At 41.8% G+C, this 27874-nt stretch overlaps 1 protein-coding gene across 1 annotated transcript; it reads right to left on the minus strand.

The window, feature by feature from the left end:
* PCSK1 (proprotein convertase subtilisin/kexin type 1) lies at window positions 1-27558 on the minus strand. The gene is made up of 14 exons (XM_065655871.1): window positions 27376-27558; window positions 25389-25493; window positions 21854-21964; window positions 19459-19605; window positions 18931-19007; window positions 16759-16847; window positions 12734-12906; window positions 10321-10533; window positions 8610-8710; window positions 7404-7637; window positions 5757-5914; window positions 3612-3745; window positions 1645-1806; window positions 1-603 (listed from the first exon to the last, which is right to left on the minus strand). Exons 1-14 carry the CDS (start codon window positions 27556-27558, stop codon window positions 241-243), a joined length of 2250 nt encoding a protein of 749 aa, XP_065511943.1. The 3' UTR covers window positions 1-240.
* Between the last annotated feature and the right edge of the window lie 316 nt (window positions 27559-27874).

Consider the following 27874-nt stretch of genomic DNA (forward strand, 5'->3'; position numbering starts at 1 on the left):
GGGGGCAAATCTACTCTGATGGTAATGAAGAAAGGATTTGAAAAAAGCTATTACTAAAAAGCTTCAGCTTACTGCCTTATCCTCCCACACCCTTTTTTTCCTTTCCCTGATATTTGTATTAAATATGAAGCAATCAAAGCAGCAATCACATAACTAGAGCATACAACAGACTTCTGAAAAAAAAACTACAGGTGGGGTGGGGAGAATGAATATTTCCAACTCAGCGCCATACCCTATAGTTTAGTTTCCCTCATTTATAATATCAACCAAGGCTTGCAGCAGTCTATCATCTCTATGCTTGTATGGTTTGGCATTGTAAAAAAGATCAACGTAGTCACTGTACAGACTTTCTTCTGAGTCTCTCAACTGGGACGCCTTGTTTAACTTTTCGAGGGCTTGATAGAAGTGTTCATATGGAATATTTAACTTCTCACTTCCAGTTTTCTTTGGCAGACGCTTCTGAGCCATCTGCCTGCTAAAAGCACTTCGCAGCAAGTGCAGCATAGCCTCTGATGGGATTTTATCTTCGGCTTTGTCACTGCTACTGCTGGCATCTTCTGCAAGTTTGGGTCTTTCACTCAGGTTCTCCTGTGTGGTATGGTCCTAGAATACAGATTAGCATAAAAAGGTTAGGTGTCGATGAAAAACTGACTGGATTAAGATTTGCTCTCATTAGTAATTTCCATCTATGTGTAGGTAGATACTTTTTTCTTCATTCAGGAGCCACTTAGCAGCTGGAAAATAACTGGACCATTAGACACCAAAACAGACTATCAAAAGGTCTACATTGTATAAAATATCAAATCCCTTCACAGTGCAGAAAGTTATAAATTCCGATTCCAGACTGGCAGGATACAACATGTATTATTTTCTTGCACATGGCTGCCACACCTGCAGATACCTATTTAATGTATTTAAAGACCATAATCACGTCTCTCTCAATCTTCTCCTTCATCACCTGGCTGAGGAAGGTTAATCTCTCTACACTTCACAGACACCCTAATTACTTAATGGGGAGACAAATCAATGTGATGTAATTAATAAAGTATTCCAAAGATTTTGACATAATCAAGCATTGTGAAAATGTACAATATTACTACCCTGTGCATCCAGAAACCCACTGTCTCTCTCAGAAGCCTGGAGTATGTTTAGAGGACTCTGCCTGAAAGGTAAAGAAGTGGGGACAAAGGAGCCAGCAGCAACAGATCCACTTACCAAACCTTCCCAATCAGCGAGTCCCTGGCACTTGTCACCTTTTTTGCTACTAACTCCCTTCCAAACTCCCTGGAAGGGCTCCAGCAGGCAAAACTCCTTTTGGATGCAACACTTGTTTGACTAGAATTACACAAATTCAGTGTTTCTGTCAGAGGTGTGTTCCTCCCGCCCCAACTGCATTAGATACTGAGTTCACTGCTTTAATAGCAATATCCTCTTACCCTTCTAAAAACCTTAGATGTTGGCATGTGAAAACAGAGGCTAACAAAAATATCAGTTGTTGGCATGGACGACATTGCAATACACAACTGAGAAGTGGGCAGGGGTAGAAGAAATTAATACAGAATGAATGTGTCTTCTCACTAGGAAAAAATATCATTTTCTTATAAATTGAAAAATAAGTAAGGAAAAAAATTAATGTAACACTACCTCTACAAAGTCCGTCATCTTCTCCACCCCCCTTCTGTCATTTTGCACAGCATTGTAGGATGTGTATACACGTGGCTGCTTCATGTGTTCAGGCTGGGTAGCAGTGCCATGCAAAATCAACTTCCAGTTTACAATCCTTCCTTCATTTTGTATTCTTCTGGACTAAAGGACAAGCACAGCATTAGCACAAGTTGTCAGGAAATAAGAAGAGGAAACAGGACACGTGAACATACAGTAGAAAGAAGTGACCAAAATAAATTACAAAGCCTTCAATATCTAAATTTAAACAATGATTTATGAGCACCAAAAGACTGACAGATTAGAGACAGGATATATCAGAAAGTGAGATCCAATATAATGGCTTAACTACTGCAAATATTCACATTATGGTGTAACATAATTATTAACTGATCATGTAAGCATCAGTGGAATTTTGTCATAACACAGAATGCTAAAAATTACCGAAGTAGTATTCTGTGTTATTAGTATCTGTACATTAAGCCATTCCTTGGCAATTTCCCCACAAAAGTTACAACTGGAATAGTAATTTGGAACATTGAATTGCAGTGGTGTACAAAAGCAATGTGAAAAACAGCTTGTGGAAGTGAGCAACAAATGCTCTGTCCATTAGTCTTGGCGGCAATATTTAAACAGCAAAAAGTGGAAAAGAGACAAGTACAGAGAACCCTGACAGTTTATTTTGCCAAAGCTTCTTTCAGATTTTTTCCTCGGTCATTTAGTGACTGAAGTTGGCTGCTGAAGCTCTTATTTTCTAATATAAGTCTATACCAAGTTTACATACACAACTTACATGACAACTAAATTATGAGTAACTCTGCTTGAGCATCGTGAAAACGTGTCAGGAATCACAAAGCCCTACAAGCTGAGGAAGGAGTGCTTTAACTCTTGAGGACAAAAAGCTGGGTTTATTGTAAGTTTCAGGAATGCCTCACTTGAAAATGGAAAATGAAAGAAATTACAAACAAAATGGTCTTCTTATCATCATTCCAAAAATGCATTATATTAATTGCAAAGAGCAGGATATCTGTAACCATGGGGTTATCTACAAGCCTGCAGTATTAACGCTACACTGTTGATAATAATATTTACTTCTACTGCCTTGTCCATCTGCTTAGTACTTGGCATTATCCTCCTGTTTACAGTTTGAGGCCAATAGGGGCTGGAGACTCCGTGTCTGATAGGAAGCGTTCTGTTTCTGGCAGGATCTGACCCCTGATGACAAGCTTATTAACAGACAAATTCGATGAAATTCTCCAGAGACGAGTGCGCTTTACCACTCTCTCTTTGAAGGGAACGGTTTTTCAGTTGCCTGTCAAGCAGCTTTATTCTGGGTTCTCGCTGTTGTAATGCACAGCCCCAGGTGGTTTTAGTAAACCTATTTATTTCATATCTGTAGATTTCTTGGCTTTAATCCTTAAACATTGTTCAGCAGTAATTACTCCAAGAAAGAAGTTAGTGAAAGGTATACATCAGAATAATTCTCCGAGGTCACCAAAATTCATTAATTCAAACGGTTTTGAGTTAATGAAAATTATGCACATGCACCAAGAGAAGACTAGATCTACCCTGTATTCTTTTCTGCTGAAAAACCTAATTTGCAGTTAATCATGTTAATTTGATTACATATTTCACTTCATGAATCATAGAAAATTATATTAAGTGATTTCTTTCAGTGACATATAATGTGTGAAAAACATAGGCATGAAATTTTTTTGACAGGTACACATTGGTGAAATGAGGATGTTCCTTTGCATTTATGTAAAGAATAAGAAAATCTGACCCTATCCTTTTTCTTTAATCCAGATGGATATTTAGTGTAAATAAACTCTTGTTGCAGCTTGCTTAATGAGAAGACTTTGACTGTTCACAGTGCTTGGTACAGGTTAGTGATCATTTTACCTGTGTGAGCTTCCATACATAGCTCGTTAACGTACACACATACTTACCACGTCAGTAATTCTTAAAACCCAGGTGCCTGTTGGATTCTCGCCCCATGTGTGAACAGACATGAAGTCCCAGTTCTTAAAGCCATTGGGGGATTTATCTCTCTCTCTCTCCGCCAGTAAGACAGTGCTGGTCCCTGTGTAAGTCCAGATCAACAGTAGTGACTGTGCACATGTATCCACTTTTATTTTGCACATTGCTCAGCTTGCACACTATCTACTGCGCAGGTAAGCTGGAAAATACACTATTTAACAGTGGCTTGTGGAAGGGAAACATGCTATTTCTCGTCAGTGGCTCCTTGAATTATTTTCATAGCAGTATTTAAGAGCATAAAACCTACCACATTAGGTCGTGCTACTAAAGGTACATCTTGCTCAGTGTTCAATCTCTAACACAAAGAGTAGTGGATGCACATAAAGAAGCAAAAGAAATATAGGTCAGACACAAGCAGTATTTTCCACTGTTCAGGAAACTTCTGAGATGGAAGTTTTGAAGGCAAACCAGCTCACACAGTATTGCGAAACCAAAGCCTTATCCTGAAGTCATCACTGTTTGTTTTGGGGTTTTTTTGGTGAGTGGATGTAAACTGTTACAGGCTGGAACTCCAACAGGTTGAGAAGCATTTGCATAGTTATTGTTATTATAAAAATGCTGCAGTTCACAAAGTATTTCTGCACCAGAAGAGACTCTACTGCACAGTACGAAATTTGTTGGGCTTGTCTGCACATAAGGAGAGAGCGAGGGAGCTGTATTTACATAATAAGGAGCTGAGAAGCCACAGGGAGCCTGATCATGAGTTATAAATCTATTTAAAGGTAACACCATAAATATAGAAAAGGAATGACATACATTTGTTAGTACTATTTTGCAGGAAAGTGGAAAAACAGCAAGAACCAAGGGAAATAACAGTTTAACCATGAAGGCAAAATGATACTACGGGGGAGGCAGCAGCACTTGACTTTTGCTACCTCAGCTAAAGCCCTAGAAATACAAAGATGAAGAACACATTACTGTCATCAGCCTTTCAAAAAAGGGTTTTTCTAAGATGAACCCATGCTTCTCACATGTTAGTAGTAGAACAGTGTCTTGGGAGGGAAATACCTCTATAAAAGTGGAATGAGAGTGACTGTTGCTGTCATCTCCGTGATGTACCTACAGACAGTCCATATATTCGCTCCCAAAATAAAACTTATCTAAGATGGAACTAAATTTGAAAATAACACACAGAGTCAAGGGTAAAACACCTCACAGCAGCATTGCTCCCATAAGACAAAACTCAGAAAAGGAAGAATTAAGGTTGGGCTTAAAAGGAACCCCAGACAAGGTACGGCTTGGAAATCTACTATATGTACAGTATCTTAACCCTGCTTTCTAGTGAGGTCCTGCAATGAGGATATGAACAATGCCCTAATGGTTTATTATCTGTGAATTACTAATTAGCCTTGAATATCAGTAAATTAAGATTAACCTGATGTTTAAATTCATACCTTAAAGCTTGTCTGTTTTTTCTAATAATGTCAGTTGATCTAACAGTTCTTACTCTCTCCAAAGTTGTTTATACCCATTTTCCTTTTGTTTTTTTTTTTTTTTTTCCTCCCTATGCTGGTATTTCAGGGCGTTGTCAAGATAGCTTGCCATATTCTCGCACATTTAGTATATTAATAGTTGTACTAAGGTGCCTAACAGAGACGCTGGGTTTTTAAATACACCAATGGGGAGACACAATTACCCAAACTTTAGGGAGTCAGATACCCTGTTTACCATCAGTATGTTAAATCACAGGAAGGCGGATAAGCACTATTGACCTGCAATTCGTTCTCTGCCAAGAACTCTCAGTTTTTATAGGTCCTGTTGCCAGAACAAAAACGTATTAGAAACAGTGCCTTCATTTTCTGAAGTATGATTTTCAAACCTCTTCTCACAAAAATGAACTGGAACACCTGAAAGCTGGAAAGGGGTTTCAGACAACCAGTTCTCTAGTCCCTGGGATGCTTTGTCCTCGCATTCACCTGCTGGGGGTGACTATACTTGTTTAATGATATATTTAGCTCTTTTTAAACCACTGAAGAACACAGAGGTGTTTTTTTAATGAAATAAACATTACACACTGCAGCAACACAAAGCAAGCGTGTCTTTGCCTCCTGTACCTGATGGAGACACCAGAGTGACGTGAAGATCACCTCTCCGGGAATACTCAATCGTTGCCTCAAGCTGCACGTGCTCCAGGGATGCGATGGAGTTTTCTTGACCCTTGCAAGCTTTTGTGGGAATTTCAATGATGACCTCCTCATTTGCTCTTAATAACCTGGCAAAATCACAGGTTCTTTGGTTACTCACAGAAACTTTTGATTCTGAGTCACCAAGTGAAGTGCAAATGACACATTTAATGCCTGTTTCAGAATGATGAGGAAAGAAGAAGTAAAGACACATTCTACATTTATTATTGTTTTGAATGCCCTAGTAAAAACCGGGGAAAGTTCTGGAAGCAGAGATAATACTGACTGAGTGATAGGCACTGCGTAAGGCAGACTTGTGCCACACACCCTGGAAGCAAGAAAGCAAGTTTGATAATCCAGGGTTTCTGCTAACACTTCATTGTCCCGCAAAGACCAAAAATAACAGTCTTTGAGGCAGCTGCATCACACAACTGCATCAGACTTACACTTGGTTGCCTCATTCAAATATCCAGGAGAGCTGTTATCAGTGACTTAAAATATTGCAGCAGGCACAGCTGTTTTACCCTTTGTAGTCAACGCTATTTCAAAGAAAAAAGCAAGCATCATCTGTACGTTCTCTGTATGGAAAGCCACTGTGCATAGCTTTCTCTGCACAATTTCCATTACTTCTAATGAGAATGGGGTATCTAAGTCTCCACATAAATAATTCTAAACTCAGAAGTGTTTTTATAATGTAGCACAGAGGACTGCAATAAAAATATATAAACAGCAAGTATTACATACATCAGTACTGGATCAGCACTGTGGAATGAGAGAGCTCATAAAAGCAAATTGATAGTAAAATGGCATAAATAACAGGGTTACCAAGCAGTGGCACTCCAAAACACTGTAATATGTTTCTACAGACAGATTTTTGGTGCACTGACACAGTATCATTTCGACCTTTGAAATAGCTGTATTTTTTCTAGACAACAAATCTGTAAGTGAACAAGTGGAGAAAAAAACAGTCTAGATATTCTTATTGATTAACCAGCTTAGTGAATAATTATAGCTTATCTGTATGTGAGTTCAGTTTAGGCTTACTATGCCGGGAGCACCTGTGAATGTGGCTGGTAAGTCTTCCCCGTGAGCCTTTGAGACATTTGTGTTTCATAAGAGACGTGCTGCAGATGTGACTAAAGCTCAATATATCACCTTGACTTCAACATATACTACGCTTGTCACAGGAAAAGAATTGCTAAGACCAATTAAAAAAAAAAAAAAAAAAGCCCTGGGAGACTTTCGTATCTTTCTATTCATATTCCGATAGTGGTCTAAACGTTCATATCTTATCTGATTGGGTTCAGCCTCACAGTATCATCCATCCATATGCTGGCTGCACAGGTGGACATAATAATCCTATTTTTTGTTAAGGCTTCATGCTAGTAATTCCCATCAGTCTTACATTAAAAAAGCAAACAAAGACTCTTTGCCTGCCCCTGAGGAATACAATAAGGCAAAACCAAATGAATAAAAATAAATGTCTTAGTCTGGCTCAGAGCAATCTGTGCAGAATACTATCCCTCAGGCTTTACTAAGATAGACATAAGCTTGGTTACTGCTAAAGCAAATTCTTACCTTGGTTCAAAGCTTTTGTCTTTGACAATGCACTCTCTCTTTTCTGGTACACCTTTCCATCTTTTGGGATCAGCCAAATCTACCAACGCATTAGCATTGAGCAGTCCAAACCCAAATCGGCTGTTGACCATCAGTCCTGCTCCATTCTTTTTCCATCCTGGATTTCCAGCCAGTGGATCGTATTCTGATGTCCACACCACCAAGTGCTGCATGTCCCTCCATGTTAGATCTGGGCTGTTGAGAAAATGGTCCTGGTTAAATGTTTCAGGGCTGTCTACCATTTTCTCTCAATTATTAGCCTCCAACAGAACACGCTTTGAATATTATATGTGGCGTCCCATTATTTTGAAATATACAGCAAGATGCACGCTTATCTTCACAATACTTCTCAGGGTAGACCAGGCTTCTGTGTAAATGAAGAATGGGTGTCTAGCAAGATCAGAGTCTGGTTCATCAAAATTATTCAGCCATTTAAAGTTAACTAATAAAACTAGCATTTTCCACCAATCTTTAAGGGACCCAGACTTTGAAAATTCACCAGGTATTTGATTCTGTGATTACCTTTTAAAATATGGCCCTAAATATCGTGGCTTATGTCATCAAAAGAGTACGCAAAATAAAATGGAGCTGAACCTACATTATTCAAATACTAAGCATATGTCCTAACGTCTGAAGTATTTTCTGTGAAAAAGCCACTGTCCTGTCCTTTCCTGTTCTTTCTTACTCTTTCTAAGGCATATGTTCTGACCACCAGCCCCACAGGATCTGAACCTGCCTGCTCTGGCAGTCAGGCTTGGGTACCTTCCAGTTGATGTCTCATCTTTGGCAGAAAAGATTCTGTAAATTGATTAAAGACTTAATTTAAACTTCTGCAACCTATTGTCTTCCAATTATGTTCTCCTGATACACGTGCAGCCTCGCTGCTTTTCAGTGCAACCGACCAGAACTCAGCAAACAGTTGTTGCCAATGCACAAAACGGACTAAAATTCCTCATTCACCACGTTTTGCTTACGTTGGTTCTGCTTTGCTAGGAAGGTGTTGAGGCAAGTAGCTGCTTATTTTTGTCATCAGGCTGAGTAAGCCTGACTGACAAAAAGCGGAGCTGCAGCATGAGATGGTGCCTCTTTCAAACCGACACGATTTCAGGGAAGATGGTGGGGTGGCTGAGAGAGAGGAGTTTCAAAGGTAATCGCATGACATCTCACTTTGCTTCCAGCGCGAGAGCAAAAATTCCCGCTGCCAGTGGTGCGGATGCAGAGGTCCCAGTGTGAGTCTCTGTACATTCGTTGTGAAGATCAGCGCTTGTCTGACAGGAAAAAAAAAGAAAAAAAAGACAAAAAAAACCAGATTGCGTGAATAAACAGCTGTAAATAGAGTCACATCCACACTCACAAACATAACCATGGATCCCTTACTTGGTGCGTATTAATACATTCCTCACCAGCAGAAAAAGTGATGGATGTTTAAATCCGTTCATATTTCAATCCACTCTTTTTACTTCAACTATAATTTTTGTATCAAAACGCTTTGTGTTGGAACAAAATACTCCCACACTGAATATCTTATTTTATTCTAAGGTTTCACAATAAGTGTTTCAGGCTTACTGGTGAATCATAAAAACAGATCATTGTGTTGGGCCTAGAACATTTAAAATTACTGCTTGCTAGAAAATTACTCATAGGATTAGTATTGGTGTTCTGCTCCCTCTTCAGCAGAAGAACTATAATTTGCAATGAAACATGTGCTTTATTTGGAAATTAAACACCAAACTCATTTGCCCATGTATCTACATCTCGGCTACAAAGAGAAGCCTCTCAGGAAGGACTGATCTCCTGGCTAACTTCGAGGGACATTGTTTTAATCCCCGTCAACGTAGTTTCCTGTAAAATTAGCATCCACCAGTGCTGAACAGAAATTACAGGTACTTCAATGTTATTTTATCACAGCAATTTTCTTCAGCAGAAGATATTGTTGCACAGTTAATGAAGGCACAAGGGCTGCTCTGCCTGCTTTCTGAATACCTTTTGCAGGTTTGGAAGCACGATTGTTGTCGTCATAAGTGGGAACTCGGGGGCTGACAATCCTACAGCAACTAATGGCAAGGTATATGTGGAGTGGAGCATCTCCCTTATGAGGAAAGGCTGCGGGAGCTGGGTCTCTTTAGCTTGGAGAAGAGGAGACTGAGGGGTGACCTCATCAATGTTTATAAATATATAAAGGGTGGGTGTCACGAGGATGGAGCCAGGCTCTTCTTGGTGACAACCAACAGTAAGACAAGGGGTAATGGGTTCAAGCTGGAACACAAGAGGTTCCACTTAAATTTGAGAAGAAACTTCTTCTCAGTGAGGGTGACCGAACACTGGAACAGGCTGCCCAGGGAGGTTGTGGATTCTCCTTCTCTGGAGACATTCAAAACCCGCCTGGACGCCTTCCTGTGTTACCTCACCTAGGTGTTCCTGCCCTGGCAGGGGGATTGGACTAGATGATCTTTCGAGATCCCTTCCAATCCCTAACATTCTGTGATTCTGTGTCTATATCAGAGGCACTGACTCATGGTGTACTAACTTCACAAGTTCTTTTTCCTTTTACTCTAAATGTCTCATCATCTGCCCTCTCTGAGGAATGGGACCGTACCAAACTTCACGCAGAGACCTCTGTCGTAAACAAACAGCAGACAAACTCAGCATCTGGATTTAACTGCACTGACACAACAATTTTGTTTGGCCACTGTTTTACAGTAGAAGATGTTCCAGGAATACAGTCACTTTTTGGATTACAAATCCCTCAGCGTTTCAAGGCAAAAGCACTAAACACACAACACATAACCTAAGGCAGGCACCTGAAACCAAGCACGTAAGAGCTCTCATTTGTTATTTGCGTATATAGTACATTTCTATGTTAGTAAAAACAACCTACAATTCTTTGGTCAGTATAATCCCCACTGCTGTATGCTGTGGCCAGAGTTGAGGAGCACTTCTCTGCATACCAGGGAGAAAGGCCTTGCTGAGAAGCACTGCTGATGGAGATAGTATAGATACTATCAGTGTAACCATCGCAGTCACAGTTGTCACCCTGGCGGCCTCCGTTCCCAGAAGCCCAGACAAAAATGGACCCTTTCCCATTTCGGCCCTAGAGAAAACAGACACAAGAGGTTATCAAAAAGATCTCAGTCTCTGTAACGTATTCTAAACAACTCCTCCCCTCCAAAAAGCCTAATATATCAAACATTTTTAGGTAGAAAAGGACAATTTTCCATAAGCACTGTAGAAGACAGAGACAGAAGAAACCAACTCCTTGAGGAATCGCACTTCACACAGTATGTCACATTGACTGGTCTAGGTTTACTGTTCCAGGCACCACAACTTCCCTCAGAACAGGTTTTTAAGTTAAAAATAGAGTCTGTGCTCAACAGGTGGTGTTTTGGTCACGAACATTTCTAAAAAGCGCCCATTTTTTTTTTAAGAAATCAGGGTTTATTTTGCTTGCCTTTCCTGTAATGACTGAGGCACAGGTAAGCAGTATGAATGATGCACATGATTTGACTTTCCCACCAATTTACTTTTTGTAAGGAATTCGTCACGATCAGCGTTCACCTGCTGAAACAAATCAGCAAGCACACCTGACTGAAAACCTTCGCTTCTCCTACAGATCTATGGGCCAGCACCACCTGTCTCCAGACATAACCATGTTCATTGCCTGCTCTGGTCTCCAGTAATGAGGGAGCAGCAGCCAACAACTAACCCAACACAGCTGTCACCGAGGAAACACGTATGGCCCTGTCCAGTCTTAAGCTGTGCTAGTCTTTCAGAGGAAAAAAAATATCCATTTTGTGGGAAGAGCAAAAGTTCATCTTCTGTTCATTATTAATATATGCACATTCACTGGAAACAGCGGTTGAAATCCAGATTTTTATCGTCCCACTCAGATGAGATTTGAAGTTACTCATGCAAGTGCTAAGACGTTTGCAGCACTTAAAACATTAAAAATAAAGAAAAGCTGTAGTCTTTATGATACAACTGTTAAAATGGGAAGGACAAGCCACATCAATTACAGGAAATGAGATAGTCTCTTCCTTTGAGAATAAAGGCTGCAGGACAGAAAAGCACCGGTAAATGTAAATACCTGCTAGGATTTCACTTAGGGTGGTACTAATGCCTCCGAGATGCTTAAGGCTAAGCATACACTTAAGCGCTTTACCGGGCCAGCAATGAAGGAGCCAGGGATGAAAGTCATCGGCAACTCCAGCCCTGGCTGACTTAAAGAAGGTGGAGACCAGGTCATTGCAAAGGGAAGCCTGACGAATGAATGGGTAAACTTGCTCCCCTTGAGAAATAAAACAAGCTGTGAAAAAGAGATACATTCTTCACCAAAGAACCTGCTTTTCCTGAGTAAGACTGCCGAAGGCTGGTTTCCTAATCACTGCCTGTGATTCTCCTCTTCTCTTGCTGCCTACCTACGGACCGAGGTCTCTGTTCACCACCACACGCTCCTCTCAGTCTCCACTCCTCCCTCAGTCTGTTTCTCAGCCGTCAGACTTGTCTTTCTTCTTCTCTCCTCCTGTCTGCTAATGCTAACTGCATTTTCCCCAAAATCCTTTCTCTTTGCTTCTGTCCTTCAAGCTTTCTTCCATTTCTGTCCTCTCCCATCTCTGATTCAGTCTTCTTCTCTATATCGGTAGCTGTCCATCTTTAGATAGCTTTTCACCTCACTGGCAAGAGCAAGAGTAGTCAATTAATACATCTCTGGTAGCTCTCAGTTTGCACCCTACCTGTCATCCAGCCACATCTAAACAGGACAGCCTAAAAAAGAACTGAAAAAATCATTTTTTCCAATGCTCTTCATCATGCATTTTTACGATTTTCATTTTAATTGGATCACGATATGCAACAATTTACAAACTAATGCAATTAACACAATACGAGCCCATCCACAGTGTGCTAAAATGTATCACTATTTCACACAGCAAAATATTCATAAAGCAGAAATTTTGTATTAAATTTTATAGGCTTTCAGTGCAGAAATCCAATTACTGTTCAGTGCAAAGCAACCAGCAGAGAAGGGTGGGGGTAGGGCAAGACAAAGGCAGCAAAAGTAAGGATGGAAAAAGAGAATAGCAGCTTAAAAGCAGCTTAGAAATCTCTAATGGTGCTTTTTTAAAAGTGCTGGTTTGGTTGGTAATTTCTCTGACCTGTGCTATTAGAATCTGTCTCCTCCTTTTCAAATATATTTGAGCAAAAAGATCACAAACCATTTTCATTTCTTCCCTGATAACAACCATTTTAAAATTCTGTTCTCTGCCACATTTTATTGTTTCTTTCTCATGCCGTACCTCTGTTATCCCATACTCGAAAGCCTTCTGTGCCAGTCTCCCAGGTCCCTCCACGGTTTTACCATCATCATTAGGGCCCCAGCTTGCGCTGTAAATATCCACATGGTCTGGGTTGAAACCGATTGAACTGGCTTCAATGGCATCGGTGACTATTCCATCCAGCATCCGTATACCTTAACAGAAAAAAATAACAAGCAGACCGGATTTACTTCACATTCCTCTTCTTCGTTTTTGTTAACTGTTTGTAATGCTTCCAGCAAAATTAATCCGTAACTATTACAAGCACAGTCTGCTCCTGATCACATAAGTACTAATCAGGGTATTTTGCGTCAGTGTCACAGTCTGTTTACAGAGCTCAATGCTCTCTACAAATATTTTTAAAAACTCTCTTAAAATCTTGGGTTGCCTCTTATTTACTTCTTTCTTCCTACAGAGAGTCAAGAAGACAATGTTTTGCTAATTGTTCGTGCTTTTTCTTATCGCATTGAGCTCTTTCTTGACTCTCTCTGTTAAATCTGTAACAAAGACTTCTTGAACTGCTGGCATGTCACTGAAATTAAATAGGTTTTATCAACACTACTTTTGTCTTTAAGACTTCTACGAGTTTTAGCTCAAAGATGTAGTTCTGAATGATCTGATGAGAGCACGTTGTTTTGCTGTCTTTGTGATGCTGCAATTTCACCAGCTCTTCAATCCTTACCACTGAAAACTCTCACTGCTTTTTCACCACTGCGTTTTTTCTACTGCGCGCAATCCAGAGATGCTGGAGATGGCTAGCCATTAACATTTTATTAGGAACTGCATGATCTCATCTTCTTCAGAGCAAGCCTGATCTCAGCGGTACTTAAAATTCAGCGGCAGACAGCAGTTCATCAGCGTTGATCTGCACATCCCAGCTCTGCAGCAGGACTGCGACCACCGACCAGCGCGGGAGGAGCACAGAAAAAACAGAAATCTGGCAAAATTCCCACGGCAGCTCTCCCAGCAACGGCAACGATACAAGAGACACGGCAGCCAGGCTTCAGCCTGTGTTCTCAAGCAATAAAAATGTCTGGGTTGTCTTGAACTTGGCGAGTTAGTACTACAGCAGCTGCACCATTACTGGCAGTTGGTGAATTATGAGTAGTCATTTTATCGTATTTTCTGCAAAATGGGGATTTTTCCAAAGCACAGCAGGCAAAATGTGGTCGTTCTATAACAAAAAAAAGCCCCAAACCTTGCCCTTGCAGCTCAGGGTCTTGTTCATTTTTTATATATTATCAAGCAGGAAAAAAACAGACTGTAAGCATATTCTGTTCCCAAATGGCTGGCCCCTAAGACTTGTAACACTTCCAAGATAAAGCTGGGCTTTATTATTTCATATTAATTATTGGCACAACCAGACAAAGGAGTTAATCTGCTCAACTGCTGCTACTCCACTATCACTCACAACGTTGGGAAAAGAATCAAGGAATATCCTGTGTCTCACATACTAAAAACACCACTTACTCTGGATAGGCTTAAACTTGTAATATTTTGAATAGTGATTTTTCACTTGGCTCAGAATTGAGAGATTCTCTCATACCAGCCAAGATCTGCCTATGTGGAATGACTGCAAGCTCCAGGGGTGAGCTTGCAACACATTGTGAGACACTGGAAATGCAGACAGGAGTGTACAGATAATTTTCACAGAAGACAAAGTCAACTCTGCAGATAAATAATGTCATAAGGAAGAAAACAGGAACTGACAACACCATCTTGTCTTTGTGATCGCCAAAAATCCTGCTCGTGTATGTCAACTGGGGGATTTGATGACTGCAGTGATACTTCCCTAGAGCAGAGTTCAATTACGTCCCCTTGCATAAACTCTGCCCTGTTCCTGCACACGCTTTCTGCCACCATCAGTCCCACAAAATCAGAAGCCCAAGGTAATTTCAGACACATCCATGTATCTGCCTGGCAGAGCACTATTTTTGGCCACACGTCACTGTACGGGAACTCTCAGCCCAGGCCTTTGTAAAATTGAGCTTCTTAATCACTTGATTTCCATGGCAGCACCAGGGAAATATCGTCACGCAGTGCTATGGCTAGGTATGCGTGAACATATATACAAGCTGCTTTACACCAAAGGTGGTGGATACACACACATTTCTGAGCTCTGCAAGGAACAGGAGGTGAATGATAAAGGATACTGAAAGGTGTCACTTGGAGAACTGGCATTAACAAGTATTTTTTTTCACACGGTGCACAGAAAAGCCGACGGGATTCACAGCCACAAAGTACCGAGGAGACTGATCGAGGTTTCAGGACAGGGCCAGGCATTGATGTGACTGGTGAGAGCACTCAGGATGATTAATGTCAGCATTTTCACGGAACACAACAAAATTTTGAATGGAATGTTTTGTTTTGTCCCTCAAGGCAAAGTTTAAGCAACCTCTGATGCTGATGGTTAGAAAACAGGTATTCCAAATGTCAGGGGTTCTTTTCCTGAAGCAGCTGTTGTGGTTGTGGACCTCAGGATTTATCCAGTGTGGCAATTGCTACAAGCAAACAGCCACTTAAAGAAGTCATCCTGAACTAATATCGAATAGAAGTGTGTAATGTGTCATTTCATGGATTTAAAAAAAAAAAAGAAGAAAAAAAGCCTGTGAAGAAATGAATCCTGTATAGCTTGGAACATCAAAAAGTCTTCCAATGTTTAGCCACTCTAAATTTATCTGAATCTTTTGAAGACTTCTCCTGTCCTCCATTGCTCTTTGAACATATTTTGTTATGGCCCTTTCTCAATCAGGCTTTTCACATATAACAGCTTACAATTTCTTTCATCTTCTCCATTCTTTCTCTTACTCCACCCAGGTATAAGCAGCTTTCTGGGTAAAGTGGATTGCTGGCTGCTTTTCCTCCTGTTATTTTCCTTTTCTAGACAAATCGCCCCACAGATTTGTAGTTTGCATTTGCAAATAAACATAGAGCATATGCAAATAACTGTGGAATAATCTTCTCTGTAGATACAAGTGCCTCGAAATATGGCCACAGCAGGAGTCCAGACATCTTTGCAGCTTCATCCGTTTTGCCCTGCTTTGAAAATTTAGTATCTTCATCTTATGAGTGAGATATTTTATTTAAACAGAGCATGACAGCATAATGCATTATGGCAGAGTGCAAAGCTGGCATCTGTGGCAGCTCAGCAGAGTAAATCGGAACCTAGAAACATAATACTGAAATGGTGGGAACAGCAGTTATGGGTGTCAATTGCCACTCATCGTCCCTTTGTTTAAAAGGAAAAAAGGGAGTAATGGAAAAACCAGGACTGTACAAGTATCTTCCTCTGAGCTAAATAACCATTTGCAACTGATACGTTGATCATAACTATTTCATAAAGCTCTAATGGATTAAACTTTTAGTCATGGCTTAAAAAATAAGGCAATATTGACTGACAGGAAAGCAAGACGCTACTTATTTTCAAAATTAACTTGTGGTGATAGTAGAGAAGTAAGTAAATCATTGAAACAAATACCACAGCAGTTTGAATATCCTGAATGACATGATTTTTCGAATGTAATTGTGTAGATGGAAACAATACGCTGCAAGAAATGATGGGTATAAATTTGTATATTCTGCTCAGTCTCTCTCCTCCCCCATGCCACCTCCTTCCAGGACAATCAATTATAAGAAGTGATTTCATCATTACTTAAATGATACGGTCTTATCTCTGGGTACGATATAGGTTGTTGCTATTATTATTATCACCATCATCATCATCACCACCTATATTGTTGTTGCTGTTGTTATATATTCTACCTATATTCAACTGATAATCAAATTCCAGAGAGTACATTAACATTCAAGAAATGCGGTCATATAGATGTTACGCTCTGCGCTACAGCCAGGTGGGATTTTGTAGCCTAATACTGCAAGATTGATGTCTTCTCAGAAGGACCAATCATTCATTTTTCAGATTAATGGTAGCTGAAAACACTCGGCACTTCACAGGATCTGTCTGGTTTCCATTCATATTAGACACCTAAGTATTTTTATTTTCTTACCTCCCACTTTGGAATTGTAGGCTACTCCAACTCCACATTTTCTGTTGTTGGCTTGCATGGCAATTTCTCCTGCACACCGTGTCCCATGCCTGAATAAATATAGCGAGAATAAACAACATCTCACAACATCTTTGTGTAATGTACACAAAGATTCATCAATGACCTTCTTGATTTGGTGGAAGTCTTCCTTTAAATGAATGCAAAGTAGCTGTTGAATAGCTTTTGAGTTGTATCCACATGATACAAAAATATTTGTTTCTCTTAGGCTTCAAGCAACATAATTTTACCTACTTAATGCTCAAAGGATCATCGTGATGAGATGATAAATACCTAACCTAAGTCACATCAAAGGCCACAGACCTCATAGATACCAGTATTTTAGTAGAGTGCAAAAGTAGTGTAAAATTATGAGGCTACAAAGCTGCTAAATTTCTTCAGGCAGAAATATAAGTCTTTTTTAATCCCAGATTTAGATACTCTTTTTTTTCATTGTTGCATTTATTTAGAATTACAGAAAGTAAGCCGTTAAGAGTATCCTCACAATTGCTAATTTTTTCTTGTAACCAGCTGTTTTCAAAACAATTCTTTTTTTTGCCACAGTTGATTCTTATTCCACAATACAGAAAACCTTCACATAAGTGTAATTGTAAAAGAGCTGTATTATTTAATATTACAGATTGCCATTCAATGAAGTGTTCAAATGCTTCTGGGCCGAATTCCATTTACTTATTAATAAATATTAGAGGTAATACAGGTAGATTTAAGAGATAATGTCATCAGAACAAGAGGATAATGGCTTCTTGCTCTTAAATAACACTCTAACAAAGTAGAAACGTCATTTTTCAAATGTCTTATTCATGGGACATTTATCATTTGATTGATTATTTTTCCCCGTACACCGATCTATGTTGTGGATGCTACTGTACTGTCTGATAGACAAGAGGGAGTCAGTGCATCAATTTCTTCCTGTATCTTTATTGAGTAGCAGCACCCTAATTGGTTTAAGAAATTGAGTTCTGTGTACCAGCTTTTAAAGATGGACATTCTCTTCTCTTTGTGATGGACAAAACCCCTCTGTGAGCTACCATCAATGTGCCTGGGTGTGGCAGACCCACCAAGATGTTCCACAGAGTAACAGGAGGCAGCTCTAGAGAGGCCATCAGAGGAAGTTCCTCTCTCCTTTCAAGACACACAAGTCTGCTAAGCGAACTGGCTGGTTGTCTTGTGTTCAGGCCTTTTGAAACTTCCTATGTTACTACCTTGAGGACACTTATGCCAAATCTGGTCTAAACAAAGCTTCCGTATGCCTCAGAAGATGGATTTTCCTGGGAGTGAGTGTAAGGTCCTGCAGTGCCTGGCTGTGTGTCATACCCACACAGTGAGGAGCATGACTTCAGCTCCGGTCACCTGCGCTGGGCTGGAAGCCGTTCTATTGATCCAGCCAGTGCTGCAAAAACTGGAAAACAGCTACAAGAGCTGACCTGAAGGGATGGGTTTCTTAGTAGATTCCTCTAAGACACAGGCTCTTCCAAAGCCCTTCATAGGAGACGTATGTTTTTTTAAATTCCCAGTGCAAAGCAGAGACCTGAAGTCAAAATTTGCTCAGGGAGGTATCATTCAAGGAACACACATGGTGACACAAACAAATTGTTCCCTTCAGCTTACAGAAATGTATCAGTGCCTTACATATACAAAGTTATGAATAAATTCAGGACATTATAGGGAGATTACAACTATGCAGCTCTTCAACTAGGAGCTGAATTTAATTTCTTGGTTGCCAACATTTGTGCCAACGTTACGTGCAAATGTTTGTGCAAACTGACACACAGGAGGCTCCCTCCGAACATCAGGAAACACTTTTTCGCTGTGAGGGTGACCAAGCCCTGGTGCAGGTTGCCCAGGGAGGTAGTGGATTCTCCATCCTTGGAGATATCAAACAACCCCTGGACCTGGTTCTGGGCAGCTGGCTCTAGGTGGCCCTGCTTGAGCAAGGAGATCGGACCAGGCAACTGTACAACCTCAACCCTTCTGTGATTCTGTCATACAAATATTACCTTTTATTATACAATTGCCATAGGAGACACACATAGAAATTTCTGCATTTGCATGTTCTAAAACACAAATGAATAATGCACTGTTTTGTTCTTTTCACACAAATGGGAGGCTACTCACTTGTTTTCGTTTGTCGGGTCGTATCTAGGAAAGGGATCATGATCATTATCGTTGAAATCATAACTTGCCTGTGGATCCTACATTCAATAAAAAAATAAACTGAATTAATTCAGACAACTAAAAACCATATTTTTAAATGTGTAACAAAATTAGTTCTATTTATTTATTTGGTGTGGATCATGTCAACAGCAATCAAGTTGGTAGAATTTGATGGGCATTAACAATTCCATAAATTTTTCATGGAGCTTTAATAATTCAGCATTAAACCACTGTATACAAACATGCCTGGGAACTAAATTCACTGAGGAAAAAGAAAAGAAAAAGAAAAAACACCCCACTATCATTGCTAAGTAACGTTCAGCTTCCTGTGACACAGACCAGGTTCCAAATTATGCCTGAGGCAAATATTTCAGTCTCTGTTCTGTAGGAGCCGACTTACAGAACAGAGTGCAAGCTGGAGAACAGTGCCTGTATATCAAATTTACAATTGATTAATTTATCTCATCACATTCTAATGCCCAGACTTACGTAGTTGGAGAAGATGTCAGTGTGATTCCACTCCAAGCCATCATCTAGGACTGTGATGACAACACCCTTGCCTGTAATCCCTTTTTGCCATACAGGAATAACATGGAGATCCAGTTTGGGTAGGGATGGAGTCATTCTTGTATCTTGCTGGGGGACAGAAAGGATTAAAATACGTCAGTATTTTTATTCATTTATACTACACAGGTCTAAAGTAATATTTTAAATGTGCCCTAAGCCATCCCGGCCTGAACTTGCACAATTCGCTCAAACTTTGCAAAGATAAAACAAAAATTAGTTTCTTAAAATACTCATAGCAGTGGAAGATTTACCCCATTACCTGAAGATTCCTGACGACCACCTCTGAACAAAGAGCATCTAGTATTTATTGGAGGTAGGCAGCAGAAACACAGGAATGGTTGGGATGTACCAACAAGACTTGGAGTGTTGAGTTAATAATCAGACCTGCTAATATTTGTTCTTTTTACTTGATGAGAAGCCAAGACAGCACAGTGAGCTGCATTTTCTCCAAATGTGTTTTCTCTTTTGACGTTCAAGTTAGCCAGAGCAAAATAATTAATGGATAAAACAATTAAGGTAGTCGTTTGGTTAGGAGCAACTGTGCTGAATCACAACTTTCTGTTTACTACCCTCATTACTGTTCCTGCGGTAAATCAACTGGAAGCATGAATCATCTATAGCCTTCTCTTCCACAGCAAGTTCTTTGAAGAGTAGCTCCTAAATGGGTCATTTTTCCTCTCTAATATTAAATGTGCAGCACCCACATCTAATTTAGAAAACTTGCTGACAACCCTCATAAAAACAGAGATGTAAAAAAAAAAGCACTTTCATTCTGTTTTTCTGTGCATAATTACATTAGCTGATGGCAGGTTTTTCATTTGTTTCCAACGGAATGTTGCATAAATACGAGGCTTAGAAAAGAAATCTCTTATGGGAATGACCTTTCATTTATGACTTCTTTTCTGACTGCTGCCATTCAGGGAATTATTCGAGGTTTCAAGTTTTGTTCTCTAAAATTCATCAGATAATCATTTTTTCTGGTGATGTGTGAATATACAATTAATAGAGCTACAAACAGTCGGCATCAAATCATAATAATAAGGTAATAGTAAGTTATTTACTACAAGGCAAGGAACATATTTTGGAAGAAAATATTTAATACATTTATGCATCTCATCAGAAAAAAAATTAATGTGCACTGCAAACAAGGGTAAGCATCATGTTTCTGTTTTTCATGTGAGAAAACTACACGTATAATAAGTGAAAACCATGGAAAAGTGGAAAAAATAACTATGTCCCCTGGAAAGCTAGATGTGGGGTTTTTTTTTCAAAAAAATGCTTTTTTGAACTCTGTGCATGTTTGTGTATTTGTTCAATACAGTCATCTCAGAAATTTCTGGCTTCCTATCACAAACAGGCAAAGAAGCAAACAGATATCCAGCCTAAAAGAGAAGTTACATTCTTAAAGATAATAATTTTTTATGTTGAAAAGAAGTGTGCAGGAATCTTCACAGAAGTATTTTGTGCTATGCCATTTACAATTTATTTTCCCAGCTCTAACAAAAGAAAGAGAGATCAAAGCATTATACAAGCAGCCTAGAGTTTGGTCTATTTTCCCTAAGCTGAACTGAAGAAGAGAAAGGTATTTCCAGCCACTTGGGCCACATTTGTGCTTGACCTTTCTTCTTTATTTGTTGTACCCACCTGTAATCCCATCCCTGTTCTGTGTTGAAAGCACTAACGCCTAGACTAAAGGTACAGCTAGATGCCTAGTGGAAATACTGACTCTCAAAAGAAACCATATAAAACAAACATAAATGATCAACTGTATTTCTGAGTTACCACATGCAGACAGAAACTGCAGAGCTCAGGAAATTTCTTTTCCTTGAGGTTTTGAACATGTGAGCTGTCAAGACCCTCTTCAGTTTAAATCCTAGTCCCAGAGGCTGAAGGTGCTTGTCACGCGCACGCACGTGCTTCTGTTTTCGTCTGGAGTGTGCACTCTGCACTAATGGTTTTAATAAAGAAATACATGGCCAGCTTTCAGACATGATACGGGACTTATCACATGACAACAGCAAATATTTTTAAAATATCATAAAGGTAGGTTTTAAGTGTTACACTTTCTAATATTAACCCCTATCCTAAGCAGCAGCCTAAATTGGCTTTTAGAATCTTTGTACAAATGACTTCAAAGAACACAGAAGGTTGCCTGGAAATATTATGCACAGAGATCTCTCATTTTTATAGCGTATGCTAATGAGGGACTCTTCATTTACTCCCTTCAATGGAATTGCTATGATACTAGTAAAATAATGCAGCTGATAGCGCAACCAGAATTCACCATCCTCAGTTCCAGAATGAAGCAAATTCTTACCAGATACCACTGCTGATTCCACATAGGATCATTGAAAAGATTCTCTGCTGAGTCTCTCACCGTGGCACGCTTAGTTCGCTTTTTTTCATACTGCTGCTCTGCCCATGACACCTACAATTGTTTGTATAAATAACACAAGTAAGCTTCTGTAGGTTAGGACTCAGCCCAGAGGACAAGGGGTTTACTCACACAGCAAAATTTTGATGTCTAAAGTAAAATGAGCAACATTTGATGCAGAGAGGATTATTTATACTGTAGTACAATGTACTTCGGGGAAGAAGACTTGGTGAAATCACAGTACTATAAAATCAATTCAAAGAAAATCGTGAAGTACGAGTTAAGAGTAGAACTCCTGCGACTGCCACAAAATGCAGGCTTTTATATCAAATGTGCAGTGTGGTTAGAAGATTATCTAAGCAGTGGTGGTTACCAAAACGAGCAAAACCACAGTCTCCTTCTTTCTCCTACCTACATTTTAATCCCCATCTATTTCTACTGGGAGTTAAAAAGGAACGAGAAAGATTATCTCTGGCTTTAGTCTAGCAATCATAATGATGCTGTTACTCATAGCCCAGCTGGACCTTCAAGTCTCCTTCCCAGTGGTGTTTTGAAGTGTGATCAATTAGTAAGCCATGAATATTGGACTAACTTCATCACTGGCGTAATTCCACTTCAGGCAACCAAAAGCCAAAATGCTTCAGTGTGTTTCGCTAAAGCATCAACGCAATGAGTTGCATAGCATTTGTGCACAGACACAGCAACCTCTAAATCACCAGGCTGCATTTTAAAAGCGTATCCTGCTTAGCTCCTTTGAATACATCACTAAACCCAGCTCAAATCAAATCCTGATTCTGAGATGTCTCTCTGTGCCATGTGCTCCTGTTGGAAATGGGAATGTTATTCATTGCTAGTACCTGGCCAGTCATCCTGGCACAGATCAAACTGGTGCTTTTCATCCCAATTTCCAAACGAGCAAAGCAAACTCGGGTTCAGTAGACGGCCAAGATCTGCTACAAAGCCTCAAGTGGAGGATGCTTTGGATCTAACCTTTTGCTTTAAATGCTTGAATAGATTTCATTATTTTTCTCTACTGTGATCCAATGGCTTTATGGTCCTTACGTCTATCACCTTATATGAAACAATAATAAGACTGACTCAGAAATTATAGTGACTAAAGAAAGTACTTATTTGATTAAAATACAATTTCCCAGTGAGAGTCTAATGAAAGTTCACTACAAGAATAAAAACCTTTAAAGATGGAAGCTACAGCAGCCATGTTTACTGCAAGCTCTCTATTACTGTTCCCTTTGCCATATATTCAGTGCTAAAACCCCTACGAACCATAGTTAGTCACAGAAGAATAATATACTCATGCAAGCACAAGTATTTTAAACTACCCTATCGATATCCAGGGCCATACATACTCGTGCACGGGTTAGAGCAATTACCTTTACCTCTCCCCCCTGCCCACAGCAAAGCTTGGCCTCTTCATCACCCAAGACTAATTAACAATTGACAGCTTCCATGCTTGTTATTTTTTTTCTGATGTGGACTGAGGGAAATGAGCTGAAACTACCAAGTACATATGTCAGACAAACAAGCCAAATATTTGTCACTCAGCAGCTGGGTGAGGTTCCAACCATCCATCTACGCAACAGCTGAAGGCCCTGTGCCAAATCTCTAGTCACTGATACATAAAGCAGTGAAAATAATCTTGATTTAAAATCTCTTGCAATAAAGTAGATTCGGAGACTAGTGAAAATATTGAAAGAAGTTAAGGAACCAGATAATTATATCCCTTCAATATATTTGAGGGGTTTTTATCTGTTTTACAACAAACACGGGGACATCTATAGGAAGCAGATACGTATTCAGATTAGAGCCAAGTTTTACTCCAGCTTTCACAATTAACATACCGTAAAACTCATGAAAGTGTTCTACAAACAAAAGCAGGATTCCCTTTTCCCTCCCTTTTCAATGACTGAATTTAAATCTTTTTAAATAGGCTGCTGCTGAACAAGAGTAGCTCTTTGGAGCAGAGGTCCATGTATAACTACACGGTGTTACATGATTGCTTTGTGTTTATACACTTACATAATGACATAATTACATCTCATTCATTCACATAGTCAATTTGCATACTAGATGGTAAATAAAAGGGAAATTGGAGTAAATTTAGCAAATCACCTGCAGCACTTTGAAGCTCTGTTTTTGGATCTGAGTATGTGAGTCTGCAACAACGTTTGGGAGCAATGTGTGTAACACAATTGCTTCCATTCTGCTTATGACACTAGAATTTGGGATATTAAACACAGTCATGCTTCCCTGTCTAAGAGATGCATTTGATGTAATAAGTCCAAAAACGAGAGGAACTGCAAGCAAAACTCTGTTCCTGAACATTGTACTATGAAGGTGTGGAACATCTGATCACAGGTATGGGTACAAATTGGAACACTAATTTACACTAAAGCTGTGGTTTTGAACATCCCCAGTTTAGAATAATTTCACCTAGAAGACTTAGACTGTTAAACCAATGTTTGCAAGGAGATTGGAGTGTACAGTTTTGAAGCAGAACAGGCAAAAAAACACCGTCTCAATCCCTCCTTTAATTCTTCTAGCTACATATAGAATATTTCCTCCAAGATTACATTTGCACCTAAAATCTACAGATAACCAATTACTCATCCTCAAATTATAAATTGCTAGTTTTCACAACTAGGTTACTCCATGTTTTGGAGTGCTCATATTCTTACAATGATTGCTGCAATAATGCTGATTTGAAATTCAGATCTCGTTGTTCTGAAATTTGCCAGAAATTAGTTTTAAGAGAGGCTGACAGGATTCCGGTCTGCTCCTTAAATTCACCACCCACCCCGGTTTTTCAGTGTGTTTACAAACAGACATGCTTCTCTCTTAAATAAAGTCAAATAAACGGGGAGTCTGCTTCACCAGCTGATCATACCATGGATCCCTGGCTCTCCAGCGTGCCCGTTCTCTGACTGCTGTGGGATCCCAGTGTACCAAAAAACAACGACAAGTCTAGAAAGTGTGATGGATCCTTCGAGAAGGTGTTTTAGCTTGTCATAGAAACGAATCCAGCAAAACCTCAGCCCTTTTCCCCTTTTTAATTTTTTTAGTATTCAGTCACTTTAAATCAAACCAAATTCCCATGGTAATTACACAGACGTGGCCTGATTAAACTCAGTGCATCTGTGTATTTTTACTTTGAAGCAAGCCCTGGGGTTCCTCATTTGTATTTTCATCAGCAACACATCAACATCTGAAATTCCAAGCCTCTCCAATGCTGCATACCTTAAATCTTAATGTGGAAAGCACTTGCAAAAAATATGGTGAGAGAGGGTCAGATTCTGCCTGTTAATGACAGAATAATAAAGTATTGTTCAGCACGAGTATGGATGGCTGAATATATTAGACTTGCAAAATGAGGAAAGCCTGTCTGTGACCTCATTACAAAACCAGCAATGAGGAAACAGAATAAACAGCGAGCAAGAAAAAGAATAAATGTAACACTCACCCGCTCATCATCAGAAAGTCTTTTAGTGATATGAATGGCACTTCTTCGAGACCGTCTCGGATGGCTTTTATGTCTGAATAGGTAGTGATTTTTCAGTGATCCAATCTGTAAGACAGAGGCGTACTCTAACTATCGAGAGATATTTCCCCACTGCAAACAAATATCAACAATCGCAACCTGACCAAAATTCATTCTGCCTAAAAGACGTAAGAAAAGAGCAAGAAACTAGCCTTGACATATTTTAGTCTAAACTAAAAAACACCTTTCAACTAACAAGTGCTTATCATAGCCTGTGTACGCTAGGAGAAATTGGGGAAATAATTCCATTTAAGCTAGTGAAGTAGCACTAATTACTACTACAGTACTCACTAATGTAGTACATGTAGCAGATACTCATGGACCTGCCTCAACACAGTCACGTTTCAAAGGGCAGGTTTTACATATGGTCACACACCAGTTTGATCTGCTCTTCCTGGGTTTCAGCGGACAGGTGTAAAAAGCTTCATGTGGCTCCAGAAACCGACGGTGGGGTTTGTTTGTACACACACCCATTGACGTGGCATTTCCACTTGTGCTGGGAGAGCTAGGTGCACCCCATCACCTCTAAACTATGATCTTGAAGGTCCCTTCCAACAGAAATGATTCTATTATTCTATGAAATAACCCTCTTCTCTATGCTCCGGCTGTTTGAAATCAGCGGGGGTGAATCCACTGACTCTCAAGGGCAGAAAGACCAACAGAGGTGGGATCACGCCTGGGTTTGAGAGTCTGATACCACGACAGTGCCCGGGACGTGGGGCACACGCCGCACAGCTGCTGGGCAGGGGCTGACACAGCCCGGGCCCACCTGCGGCTCCCGGCAGGGGCACCGGCTGGAAGAGGCTCCGTGACGGGGACACCGGGTCCTCAGACACCGCCTGGCACAGGACCCTGGTCCGGAGGTGGGACGAGGCTGTTATCTCACGGCGGTTACTCATCCCTGACAACGCTGACGTCACGGCATCCCAAAAAAAGCGCCCGGAGGGGCTGCTGGAGAGGAGCCCGGCGATGGATGGCGGGGGCGAGCGGGGCCGGAGCCAGGGCTGCCCGCGCCCTCCTCCTGCCCGGTCCCCTCGGGGAGAGCGGGGTGTCCTGTCAGACCCTGCCCGGTCCCCTCGGGGAGAGCGGGGTGTCCTGTCCGACCCTGCCCGGTCCCCTCGGGGAGAGCGGGGTGTCCTGTCCGACCCTGTCCGGTCCCCTCGGGGAGAGCGGTGTGTCCTGTCCGACCCTGTCCGGTCCCCTCGGGGGGAGCGGGGTGTCCTGTCCGACCCTGCCCGGTCCCCTCGGGGAGAGTGGGGTGTCCTGTCCGACCCTGCCCGGTCCCCTCGGGGGGAGCGGGGTGTCCTGTCCGACCCTGCCCGGTCCCCTCGGGGAGAGCGGTGTGTCCTGTCCGACCCTGCCCTGTCCCCTCAGGGAGAGCCGGGGCGCCCCGCTCGGTCCCTCATGGAGAGAGGGGGTGCCCTGCCCGGTCCCCATCTGCTGCCCTCAGGGAGAACCAGGGCGCCGAGTTGCCCCAGGGAGCGCGGGGTGCCCTGTCCGACCCTGCCCGGTCCCCTCAGGGTGAGAGGGGCTGCCCTGGCTGGTCCCTGCCCAGTCCCCTCAAGCAGAGCCCGGGAGCCTGTCCGGTCCCCTCAGAGTGCAGGGGTGCCCTTGCCTGGTCGTTGCCGGGTCCCCTCAGGGAGAACCGTGTGGCCCTGCCCGATCCTGCCCGGTCCCCTCACGGGGATCCCGGGTGTCCCGCCCGACCCTGCCCGGTCCCCTCAGGCAGAGCCGTCCCCTGCCGGGCGCTGCGGTCGCGGGGCTCCCGCCAGATGCGGAGCCGCTGACGAGCGCGGGGAGACGGCGCGTCAAACTCCCCGGCGCCCCGCGAGCGGCAGCCGGGCACAAGTTTCGGGGGCAGCCGTGAGGAGGGAGGCAGGGACAGGAGCCCCGGGCTGCCCGGCCGTACCTGCCCCACGAGGTCGTAGTCCAGCTCCGCCGCGATGGCTCTGGCGGCGTCGATGCCCGCCGGGATCTCCGCCGCCCACTCGTTGAGGAACTGCCGCTCGGCGCCGCCGCCGCGGGCCAGGCAGCAGCACACGGTCAGTAGGGCCAGGGCCGCGCACCGGCCGGGCCAGCGCCGCACGTCCATGGCTGCCGGGCTCGGGGTGGCGGGCTCAGGCGGGCTGAGGAGAGCCGAGGCGGGCTGAGGAGGGCTGAGGAGGGCTGAGGAGAGCCGAGGCGGGCTGAGGAGGGCTGAGGAGAGCTGAGGAGGGCTGAGGAGAGCCGAGGCGGGCTGAGGAGGGCTGAGGAGAGCTGACGCGGGCGAGCTGAGGAGGGCTGAGGAGAGCCGAGGCGGGCTGAGGAGAGCTGAGGCGGGCTGAGGAGAGCTGAGGCGGGCTGAGGCGAGCTGAGGCGGGCTGAGGCGGGAGAGCCGAGGAGGGCTGAGGAGAGCTGAGGCTGGCGGG

Source organism: Caloenas nicobarica, chromosome Z (assembly GCF_036013445.1).
Source record: "Caloenas nicobarica isolate bCalNic1 chromosome Z, bCalNic1.hap1, whole genome shotgun sequence".
Taxonomy (NCBI): Eukaryota; Metazoa; Chordata; class Aves; order Columbiformes; family Columbidae; genus Caloenas; species Caloenas nicobarica.

Bases quoted from the DNA above. Each gene is read 5' to 3' on its own strand.
- PCSK1 (XM_065655871.1), bottom strand. From the start codon at position 27,558: ATGGACGTGCGGCGCTGGCCCGGCCGGTGCGCGGCCCTGGCCCTACTG. The intron at 25,494-27,375 runs GTACGGCCGGGC...TCTGTCTTACAG, and splicing joins ACTACGACCTCGTGGGGCAG to ATTGGATCACTGAAAAATCA. The intron at 21,965-25,388 runs GTGAGTGTTACA...AAACAATTGTAG, and splicing joins GACTTTCTGATGATGAGCGG to GTGTCATGGGCAGAGCAGCA.